The sequence below is a fragment of the Salmo trutta genome, unplaced genomic scaffold (genome assembly GCF_901001165.1).
Source record: "Salmo trutta unplaced genomic scaffold, fSalTru1.1, whole genome shotgun sequence".
Taxonomy (NCBI): Eukaryota; Metazoa; Chordata; class Actinopteri; order Salmoniformes; family Salmonidae; genus Salmo; species Salmo trutta.
The window spans coordinates 779910-791955 of record NW_021822266.1 but is presented as its reverse complement, the minus strand read 5'-3'; the positions used below and the strand labels follow the sequence as shown (position 1 = coordinate 791955).

At 50.2% G+C, this 12046-nt stretch overlaps 1 protein-coding gene across 1 annotated transcript in view; it reads right to left on the bottom strand.

Annotated features, from left to right (window-relative positions):
- LOC115181481 (multidrug resistance-associated protein 1-like) overlaps positions 1-12046 on the bottom strand; it is a 66328-nt gene that overhangs the window by 6741 nt on the left and 47541 nt on the right. The window contains exons 27-29 of the mRNA XM_029743366.1: positions 10646-10792; positions 10145-10303; positions 9406-9572 (exon numbers count right to left, since the gene is read on the bottom strand). Coding sequence (XP_029599226.1) covers positions 9406-9572; positions 10145-10303; positions 10646-10792 — 473 coding nt within the window. The remainder of the gene's footprint in view (positions 1-9405; positions 9573-10144; positions 10304-10645; positions 10793-12046) is intronic.

Below are 12046 nucleotides of genomic sequence, written 5' to 3'. Positions count from 1 at the left end.
AGTCTCTGGGCTGCTAGAACCGTCTCTGTACAACAGTCTCTGGGCTGCTAGAACCGTCTCTGTACAACAGTCTCTGGGCAGCTAGAACCGTCCCTGTACAACAGTCTCTGGGCTGCTAGAACCGTCTCTGTACAACAGTCTCTGGGCTGCTATAATCATCTCTGTACAACAGTCTCTGGGCTGCTAGAACCATCTCTGTACAACAATCTCTGAGCTGCTAGAACCGTCTCTGTACAACAGTCTCTGGGCAGCTAGAACCGTCCCTGTACAACAGTCTCTGGGCTGCTAGAACCGTCTCTGTACAACAGTCTCTGGGCTGCTAGAACCGTCTCTGTACAACAGTCTCTGGGCTGCTAAAACCATCTCTGTACAACAGTCTCTGGGCTGCTAAAACCATCTCTGTACAACAGTCTCTGGGCAGCTAGAACCGTCTCTGTACAACAGTCTCTGGGCTGCTAGAACCATCTCTGTACAACAGTCTCTGGGCTGCTAGAACCATCTCTGTACAACAGTCTCTGGGCAGTTAGAACCGTCTCTGTACAACAGTCTCTGAGCTGCTAGAACCGTCTCTGTACAACAGTCTCTGGGCAGTTAGAACCATCACTGTACAACAGTCTCTGGGCTGCTAGAACCGTCTCTGTACAACAGTCTCTGGGCTGTTAGAACCGTCTCTGTACAACAGTCTCTGGGCAGTTAGAACCATCACTGTACAACAGTCTCTGGGCTGCTAGAACCGTCTCTGTACAACAGTCTCTGGGCTGTTTGAACCGTCCCTGTACAACAGTCTCTGAGTTGCTAGAACCGTCTCTGTACAACAGTCTCTGGGCTGCTATAACCATCTATGTACAACAGTCTCTGGGCTGCTAGAACCATCTCTGTACAACAGTCTCTGAGCTGCTAGAACCGTCTCTGTACAACAGTCTCTGGGCAGCTAGAACCGTCCCTGTACAACAGTCTCTGGGCTGCTAGAACCGTCTCTGTACAACAGTCTCTGGGCTGCTATAACCATCTCTGTACAACAGTCTCTGGGCTGCTAGAACCATCTCTGTACAACAGTCTCTGGGCATCTAGAACCGTCTCTTTACAACAGTCTCTGGGCTGCTAGAACCATCTCTGTACAACAGTCTCTGGGCTGCTAGAACCATCTCTGTACAACAGTCTCTGGGCTGTTTGAACCGTCCCTGTACAACAGTCTCTGAGCTGCTAGAACCGTCTCTGTACAACAGTCTCTGGGCTGCTATAACCATCTATGTACAACAGTCTCTGGGCTGCTAGAACCATCTCTGTACAACAGTCTCTGAGCTGCTAGAACCGTCTCTGTACAACAGTCTCTGGGCAGCTAGAACCGTCCCTGTACAACAGTCTCTGGGCTGCTAGAACCGTCTCTGTACAACAGTCTCTGGGCTGCTATAACCATCTCTGTACAACAGTCTCTGGGCTGCTAGAACCATCTCTGTACAACAGTCTCTGGGCATCTAGAACCGTCTCTGTACAACAGTCTCTGGGCTGCTAGAACCATCTCTGTACAACAGTCTCTGGGCTGCTAGAACCATCTCTGTACAACAGTCTCTGGGCAGTTAGAACCGTCTCTGTACAACAGTCTCTGAGCTGCTAGAACCGTCTCTGTACAACAGTCTCTGGGCAGTTAGAACCATCACTGTACAACAGTCTCTGGGCTGCTAGAACCGTCTCTGTACAACAGTCTCTGGGCTGTTACAACCGTCTCTGTACAACAGTCTCTGGGCAGTTAGAACCATCACTGTACAACAGTCTCTGGGCAGCTAGAACCGTGTCTGTATAACAGTCTCTGGGCTGTTAGAACCGTCCCTGTACAACAGTCTCTGAGCTGCTAGAACCGTCTCTGTACAACAGTCTCTGGGCTGCTAGAACCATCTCTGTACAACAGTCTCTGGGCTACTAGAACCATCTCTGTACAACAGTCTCTGAGCTGCTAGAACCGTCTCTGTACAACAGTCTCTGGGCTGCTAGAACCATCTCTGTACAACAGTCTCTGGGCTGCTAGAACCTTCTCTGTACAACAGTCTCTGGGCAGCTAGAACCGTCTCTGTACAACAGTCTCTGGGCTGCTAGAACCATCTCTGTACAACAGTCTCTGGGCTGCTAGAACCATCTCTGTACAACAGTCTCTGGGCAGTTAGAACAGTGTCTGTACAACAGTCTCTGAGCTGCTAGAACCGTCTCTGTACAACAGTCTCTGGGCAGTTAGAACCATGACTGTACAACAGTCTCTGGGCTGCTAGAACCGTCTCTGTACAACAGTCTCTGGGCTGTTAGAACCGTCTCTGTACAACAGTCTCTGGGCAGTTAGAACCGTCACTGTACAACAGTCTCTGGGCTGCTAGAACCGTCTCTGTACAACAGTGTCTGGGCAGCTAGAACCGTCCCTGTACAACAGTCTCTGAGCTGCTAGAACCGTCTCTGTACAACAGTCTCTGGGCTGCTAGAACCGTCTCTGTACAACAGTCTCTGAGCTGCTAGAACCGTCTCTGTACAACAGTCTCTGGGCTGCTAGAACCGTCTCTGTACAACAGTCTCTGGGCTGCTAGAACCATCTCTGTACAACAGTCTCTGGGCTGCTAGAACCGTCTCTGTACAACAGTCTCTGGGCTGCTAGAACCGTCTCTGTACAACAGTCTCTGGGCTGCTAGAACCGTCTCTGTACAACAGTCTCTGGGCTGCTAGAACCGTCTCTGTACAACAGTCTCTGGGCTGCTAGAACCGTCCCTGTACAACAGTCTCTGGGCTGCTAGAACCGTCTCTGTACAACAGTCTCTGGGCTGCTAGAACCGTCTCTGTACAACAGTCTCTGGGCTGCTAGAACCGTCCCTGTACAACAGTCTCTGGGCTGATAGAACCGTCTCTGTACAACAGTCTCTGGGCTGCTATAACCATCTCTGTACAACAGTCTCTGGGCTGCTATAACCATCTCTGTACAACAGTCTCTGGGCTGCTAGAACCGTCTCTGTACAACAGTCTCTGGGCTGCTAGAACCATCTCTTTACAACAGTCTCTGGGCTGCTATAACCATCTCTGTACAACAGTCTCTGGGCTGCTAGAACCGTTACTGTACAACAGTCTCTGGGCTGCTAGAACCGTCACTGTACAACAGTCTCTGGGCTGCTAGAACCGTCACTGTACAACAGTCTCTGGGCTGCTAGAACCGTCCCTGTACAACAGTCTCTGGGCTGCTAGAACCACCTCTGTACAACAGTCTCTGCGCTGCTAGAACCGTCTCTGTACAACAGTCTCTGGGCTGCTAGAACCGTCACTGTACAACAGTCTCTGGGCTGCTAGAACCGTCTCTGTACAACAGTCTCTGGGCTGCTATAACCATCTCTGTACAACAGTCTCTGGGCTGCTAGAACCGTTACTGTACAACAGTCTCTGGGCTGCTAGAACCGTCACTGTACAACAGTCTCTGGGCTGCTAGAACCATCTCTGTACAACAGTCTCTGAGCTGCTAGAACCGTCCTTGTACAACAGTCTCTGGGCTGCTAGAACCGTCCCTGTACAACAGTCTCTGGGCTGCTAGAACCGTCTCTGTACAACAGTCTCTGGGCTGCTAGAACCGTCTCTGTACAACAGTCTCTGGGCTGCTAGAACCGTCACTGTACAACAGTCTCTGGGCTGCTAGAACCGTCTCTGTACAACAGTCTCTGGGCTGCTATAACCATCTCTGTACAACAGTCTCTGGGCTGCTAGAACCGTTACTGTACAACAGTCTCTGGGCTGCTAGAACCGTCTCTGTACAACAGTCTCTGGGCTGCTAGAACCATCTCTGTACAACAGTCTCTGAGCTGCTAGAACCGTCCTTGTACAACAGTCTCTGGGCTGCTATAACCGTCTCTGTACAACAGTCTCTTGGCTGCTATAACCGTCCCTGTACAACAGTCTCTGGGCTGCTAGAACCGTCTCTGTACAACAGTCTCTGGGCTGCTATAACCATCTCTGTACAACAGTCTCTGGGCTGCTATAACCATCTCTGTACAACAGTCTCTGGGCTGCTAGAACCGTCTCTGTACAACAGTCTCTGGGCTGCTAGAACCATCTCTGTACAACAGTCTCTGGGCTGCTATAACCATCTCTGTACAACAGTCTCTGGGCTGCTAGAATCGTTAATGTACAACAGTCTCTGGGCTGCTAGAACCGTCACTGTACAACAGTCTCTGGGCTGCTAGAACCATCTCTGTACAACAGTCTCTGAGCTGCTAGAACCGTCCTTGTACAACAGTCTCTGGGCTGCTAGAACCGTCTCTGTACAACAGTCTCTGGGCTGCTAGAACCGTCTCTGTACAACAGTCTCTGGGCTGCTAGAACCATCTCTGTACAACAGTCTCTGGGCTGCTAGAACCATCTCTGTACAACAGTCTCTGGGCAGTTAGAACCGTCTCTGTACAACAGTCTCTGAGCTGCTAGAACCGTCACTGTACAACAGTCTCTGGGCTGCTAGAACCGTCACTGTACAACAGTCTCTGGGCTGCTAGAACCGTCCCTGTACAACAGTCTCTGGGCTGCATGAAGCCGGAAAGCCATGATCCTGGAGGAAATATCCACCAAGCCTTGTCCATCCTCGTGCAGTGGCAGCTACAGGGCTGCAGCTTTAATCCAGTGTTGTCCAGACCAGAAGAAATTGACAAGGGTCCTCTGAAGCTCTTGTATCAGACCCCCCGGTGGCTGTAAAATCATTAGTCTGAGCCACAGGGTAGAGGCAGCTAGATTATTATCCACCAGTACCCTTCCCCTGTAAGACAGCCGGGGTAGCACCCATTTCCACCTTGACAGTCTGGCACAGACTTTCTCCACTACACCCTCCCAAAACATGACATCATGTAACAACTTAACATTAAAATACCAGTAAGGTATTCGTGGACCTTCGTGGACAAGTGAATATCAACAGTAACAATATGGTGATCAGAGAAACACACAGGAGTAATATCACACCTTCAACCCTACTACACTTGACAATCTCTGTTGTAGATACCACAGTCACCCCTAAGCCTGAGGAAAACAAGATGGCCACCCCAGCACTGAAATTATTACCATGACTGAGTATATACTGTCCCTCCCACCACATACCCCAGTCAACCTCATTAGCCTCATCACTATGTGTCTCCTGTAGAAAAACGACATTAAGTCTTTTCTGTTTTATTACCCAAGCCCTCTTATTCCTGTCCCTTCCACCATTAATATTGAGAGAACCTACCCTTAGTACCTCCATATAGAAAAGAGAACCTACCCTTAGTACCTCCATATAGAAAAGAGAACCTACCCTTAGTACCTCCATATAGAAAAGAGAACCTACCCTTAGTACCTCCATATAGAAAAGAGAACCTACCCTTAGTACCTCCATATAGAAAAGAGAACCTACCCTTAGTACCTCCATATAGAAAAGAGAACCTACCCTTAGTACCTCCATATAGAAAAGAGAACCTACCCTTAGTACCTCCATATAGAAAAGAGAACCTACCCTTAGTACCTCCATATAGAAAAGAGAACCTACCCTTAGTACCTCCATATAGAAAAGAGAACCTACCCTTAGTACCTCCATATAGAAAAGAGAACCTACCCTTAGTACCTCCATATAGAAAAGAGAACCTACCCTTAGTACCTCCATATAGAAAAGAGAACCTACCCTTAGTACCTCCATATAGAAAAGAGAACCTACCCTTAGTACCTCCATATAGAAAAGAGAACCTACCCTTAGTACCTCCATATAGAAAAGAGAACCTACCCTTAGTACCTCCATATAGAAAAGAGAACCTACCCTTAGTACCTCCATATAGAAAAGAGAACCTACCCTTAGTACCTCCATATAGAAAAGAGAACCTACCCTTAGTACCTCCATATAGAAAAGAGAACCTACCCTTAGTACCTCCATATAGAAAAGAGAACCTACCCTTAGTACCTCCATATAGAAAAGAGAACCTGCCCTTAGTACCTCCATATAGAAAAGAGAACCTACCCTTAGTACCTCCATATAGAAAAGAGAACCTACCCTTAGTACCTCCATATAGAAAAGAGAACCTACCCTTAGTACCTCCATATAGAAAAGAGAACCTACCCTTAGTACCTCCATATAGAAAAGAGAAAGGGAAAGCAGAAGAAACCACAGAGAAACCAAAGAGAAAAAAGACACCCTATGAAGCATGACCATCATCATTATTTTAATGTTCTCTTAACCAGACCACGTTTCCCACCACCTTTTGCTGCTGTGACAGCATTAACAAATTTCCTCTGATCCAGGAACCAATTTACCTCCTCTAGACTGTAAATTGAGTCGTCACCAGCTGCTATCGTATCAGGAGAGATATCCATATCCTTCTCCTGATCCTCCTCAACTGAGGCCACAGACCCCTGACTCCCCTCTACAACATCCCTCTCAACACTCCCCACTTGCACCCCATCACTCGTACTGGGCACCTCCTCCACTACCTGGGAGTCTAGCCCCACATGAACCCCCTCCTGTACCCCAGCACTCGTACTGGGCAAGTCCTCCACTACCTGGGAGACTAGCCCCACATGAACCCCCTCCTGTACCCCAGCACTCGTACCAGGCATCTCCTCCACTACCTGGGAGACTAGCCCCACATGAACCCCCTCCTGTACCCCAGCACTCGTACTGGGCAAGTCCTCCACTACCTGGGAGACTAGCCCCACATGAACCCCCTCCTGTACCCCAGCACTCGTACTGGGCACCTCCTCCACTACCTGGGAGTCTAGCCCTACATGAACCCCCTCCTGTACCCCAGCACTCGTACTGGGCAAGTCCTCCACTACCTGGGAGACTAGCCCCACATGAACCCCCTCCTGTACCCCAGCACTCGTACTGGGCAAGTCCTCCACTACCTGGGAGACTAGCCCCACATGAACCCCCTCCTGTACCCCAGCACTCGTACTGGGCACCTCCTCCACTACCTGGGAGTCTAGCCCTACATGAACCCCCTCCTGTACCCCAGCACTCGTACTGGGCAAGTCCTCCACTACCTGGGAGACTAGCCCCACATGAACCCCCTCCTGTACCCCAGCACTCGTACTGGGCAAGTCCTCCACTACCTGGGAGACTAGCCCCACATGAACCCCCTCCTGTACCCCAGCACTCGTACAGGGCACCTCCTCCACTACCTGGGAGTCTAGCCCCACATGAACCCCCTCCTGTACCCCATCACTCGTACCAGGCATCTCCTCCACTACCTGGGAGACTAGCCCCACATGAACCCCCTCCTGTACCCCAGCACTCGTACTGGGCACCTCCTCCACTACCTGGGAGTCTAGCCCCACATGAACCCCCTCCTGTACCCCAGCACTCGTACTGGGCAAGTCCTCCACTACCTGGGAGACTAGCCCCACATGAACCCCCTCCTGTACCCCAGCACTCGTACAAGGCATCTCCTCCACTACCTGGGAGACTAGCCCCACATGAACCCCCTCCTGTACCCCAGCACTCGTACTGGGCAAGTCCTCCACTACCTGGGAGACTAGCCCCACATGAACCCCCTCCTGTACCCCAGCACTCGTACTGGGCACCTCCTCCACTACCTGGGAGTCTAGCCCCACATGAACCCCCTCCTGTACCCCAGCACTCGTACCGGGCATCTCCTCCACTACCTGGGAGACTAGCCCCACATGAACCCCCTCCTGTACCCCAGCACTCGTACTGGGCAAGTCCTCCACTACCTGGGAGACTAGCCCCACATGAACCCCCTCCTGTACCCCAGCACTCGTACCAGGCACCTCCTCCACTACCTGGGAGTCTAGCCCCACATGAACCCCCTCCTGTACCCCAGCACTCGTACCAGGCATCTCCTCCACTACCTGGGAGACTAGCCCCACATGAACCCCCTCCTGTACCCCATCACTCGTACTGGGCACCTCCTCCACTACCTGGGAGTCTAGCCCCACATGAACCCCCTCCTGTACCCCAGCACTCGTACCAGGCATCTCCTCCACTACCTGGGAGACTAGCCCCACATGAACCCCCTCCTGTACCCCAGCACTCGTACCAGGCATCTCCTCCACTACCTGGGAGACTAGCCCCACATGAACCCCCTCCTGTACCCCAGCACTCGTACTGGGCAAGTCCTCCACTACCTGGGAGACTAGCCCCACATGAACCCCCTCCTGTACCCCAGCACTCGTACCAGGCATCTCCTCCACTACCTGGGAGACTAGCCCCACATGAACCCCCTCCTGTACCCCAGCACTCGTACCAGGCATCTCCTCCACTACCTGGGAGACTAGCCCCACATGAACCCCCTCCTGTACCCCATCACTCGTACTGGGCACCTCCTCCACTACCTGGGAGACTAGCCCCACATGAACCCCCTCCTGTACCCCAGCACTCGTACCAGGCACCTCCTCCACTACCTGGGAGTCTAGCCCCACATGAACCCCCTCCTGTACCCCATCACTCGTACCAGGCATCTCCTCCACTACCTGGGAGACTAGCCCCACATGAACCCCCTCCTGTACCCCAGCACTCGTACTGGGCACCTCCTCCACTACCTGGGAGTCTAGCCCCACATGAACCCCCTCCTGTACCCCAGCACTCGTACTGGGCAAGTCCTCCACTACCTGGGAGACTAGCCCCACATGAACCCCCTCCTGTACCCCAGCACTCGTACCAGGCATCTCCTCCACTACCTGGGAGACTAGCCCCACATGAACCCCCTCCTGTACCCCAGCACTCGTACTGGGCACCTCCTCCACTACCTGGGAGTCTAGCCCCACATGAACCCCCTCCTGTACCCCAGCACTCGTACCAGGCATCTCCTCCACTACCTGGGAGACTAGCCCCACATGAACCCCCTCCTGTACCCCAGCACTCGTACTGGGCACCTCCTCCACAACCTGGGACTACCTGGTAGCTTCAGTAACACACCTGAAGCCGTGCCGAAGTGACAGGGACGGTGTCCCCATGTGGGTCGCCATCCCCGCCAAAACCAGGGTAATTTCAACACAAAAAACAATATACTTAATTCTACCACAACAACTAAATAAAAATAATGACAACCTTAATCATGCATAGGAAGAGAGAGAAAAAAGATATCACCAAGAAAGGGAAACATAAAAGAAAAACCAAGATATCTAACTCTACACACCACTCACACTCACACAATTCCCAGCATGCACCAAACATTCCCAGCATGCAGAGAGAGAGAGAGAGAAAGATGGAAGGAGGTACAAAGAGAGGAGAGAGGGAAGAGAAGAGAGGTAAGGAATGAGAAGGAGAGAGGGAAGAGTGGAGGATGAGATAGAGAGGAGAAAGTTAAGACGAGAAGGAGAGAGGGATGAGAGAGAGAGGACCAGATGACATCACAAGGAGGAATCAGGGGGGGTGAGGAGAAAGAGAGTAACAGATATAGAGGGATACAGAGGTTTGTGTACCTGAGGTTCTCTCCCCCCTCTGAACACTCGTGGTTGAGTTTGTCCGGCAGGCCCGACACAAAGCTCTTGAGATGGGAGAGCTCCAGGGCTCTCCACACCTCCTCATCAGAGTAGCCATCGAAGGGGTCCAGATTCATCCTCAGAGACCCAGAGAACAACACTGGGTCCTGGAGGGGGGAGGGAGAGAGAGGGGGGAGGGAGAGAGAGGGAGGGAGGGTGGGGGGGGGGGAGAGAGAGAGAGAGAGAGAGAGAGAGAGAGAGAGAGAGAGAGAGAAAATTGCTGTGCATACCAATTACCTCCATGTTAGAGGACATCTCAGAGGCTTGCAGTAAGTGCTTTTTACCTGTGGTGTGTGTGTGTTTATTATATGTGTGTGTGTGTTACCTGTGGTGTGTGTGTGTTTATTATATGTGTGTGTGTGTTACCTGTGGTGTGTGTGTGTTTATTATATGTGTGTGTGTGTTACCTGTGGTGTGTGTGTGTTTATTATATGTGTGTGTGTGTTACCTGTGGTGTGTGTGTGTTTATTATATGTGTGTGTGTGTTACCTGTGGTGTGTGTGTGTTTATTATATGTGTGTGTGTGTTACCTGTGGTGTGTGTGTGTTTATTATATGTGTGTGTGTGTTACCTGTGGTGTGTGTGTGTGTGTTACCTGTGGTGTGTGTGTGTTTATTATATGTGTGTGTGTGTTACCTGTGGTGTGTGTGTGTGTTTATTATACGTGTGTGTGTGTTACCTGTGGTATGATGGTAATCCTGGAGCGTAGCGCGTGCAGTCCGATCTGAGCGATGTTTATCCCGTCTATATAGATCTCTCCCTTCGCTGCTTCCAGAATCCGGAATATTCCCAATGCCAGGGACGACTTCCCTGCTCCAGTCCTGCCCACTATCCCAACCTGGAGAGAGGAGGGAGGAGGGAGAGGGGAAGGGAAGGGAGAGGCAGAGAGAGGAGGGAGAGAGAGAGGAAGGGGGAGGGAGGGGAAAGTGGGAGGGAGGGGAGGAAAGAGAGTTTAGAAAGAATGAAACCTAACATTATCTCACTATAACACCATAAAACAGAGGATGCTTCCCAAAGGACCTGGTCAAAAGTAGTGCACTATTTAGGGAATAGGGAGCTCTGGTAAACCAGTATCTCTAACCCCTACCTTATCTCTCTCCTGTCCAGTCCTATATCCATATAATCATAACAACCCCATTACTCCATTATCTCCCTATAACACAGTATGTCTACCCCCGACCTTCTCTTTCTCCTGAATGCTGAGGGAAATTCCTTTCAGGGCCCAGTCCAGTCCTTTACGGTACTGCAGTCCGTATTCCTCCAGTTCTATGGTACCGTGGGTGGGCCAGGCCAGGGGGAGCATGCTGCCTTCTATGGTCCATGGAGCCTGGGCAGGGGAGGAGGGAGAGGAGGGGGACAGGTGATGGCATCCATAGAATTACATATTAGAACACATTCATTTAATGAGATCTCTGTTATGGCATCCATAGATTTACATATTAGAACACATTCATTTAATGGGATCTCTGTGATGGCATCCATAGATTTACATATTAGAACACATTAATTTAATGGGATCTCTGTGATGGCATCCATAGATTTACATATTAGAACACATTAATTTAATGGGATCTCTGTGATGGCATCCATAGATTTACATATTAGAACACATTCATTTAATGGGATCTCTGTGATGGCATGTCCCATTAAGACCTCAGCAACAAGTGTTGGACCGCAACACAAGGTGCTGTTATTAATTTAAAGACATTTACTACATCAGAAACACAGTTAATGAGAGCACAGAACAGTGAGATTGTGGCTAGAAATAAACACACATTTTCATTCATTAAAACTTTTTTTAAACTACGACTATGTCACGACTTCCGCCGAAGTCGGCTCCTCTCCTTGTTCGGGCGGCGCTCGGAGGTCGACGTCACCGGCTTTCTAGCTATTGCCGCTCCATTTTTCATTGTTCCATTTGTTTTGTCTTGTTCTCTGCACACCTGGTTTACATTCCCTAATCACACTGCATGTATTTATTCCTCTGTTTCCCCCCCATGTCTTTGTGTGAAATTGTTTTACGTGTTTAGTTATGCGCCAGACTGGTTTTTCCCCCAGGTATCATATTCTGACCCGTTGTATGTATTTGTCATACATTTGTATATTTGTGAGTGTTTTCGCTCTTAATTACTTTTACCTGTGGCTGGAGGATTTTGGACACAGTTGCGTCTGTCTTTTGTGCTTCTGCCAAATAAAGTGCTCCTGATCACAACTCACTGCTCTCCTGCACCTGACTTCCTACCAGTAGCGCACAACCTTGAGATAAATAATCTTTCATTCTTTAAAAGATAACATTTTCAAGTGGCAGCTGACCAGTAAAGTAGGTCCTCTCTTTGAGGGGTAGGGTAGTATAGTTTACAGCTGACCAGTAAAGTAGGTCCTTTCTTTGAGGGGTAGGGTAGTATAGTTTACAGCTGACCAGTAAAGTAGGTCCTCTCTTTGAGGGGTAGGATAGTATAGTTTGCAGCTGACCAGTAAAGTAGGTCCTCTCTTTGAGGGGTAAGATAGTATAGTTTACAGCTGACCAGTAAAGTAGGTCCTCTCTTTGAGGGGTAGGATAGTATAGTTTACAGCTGACCAG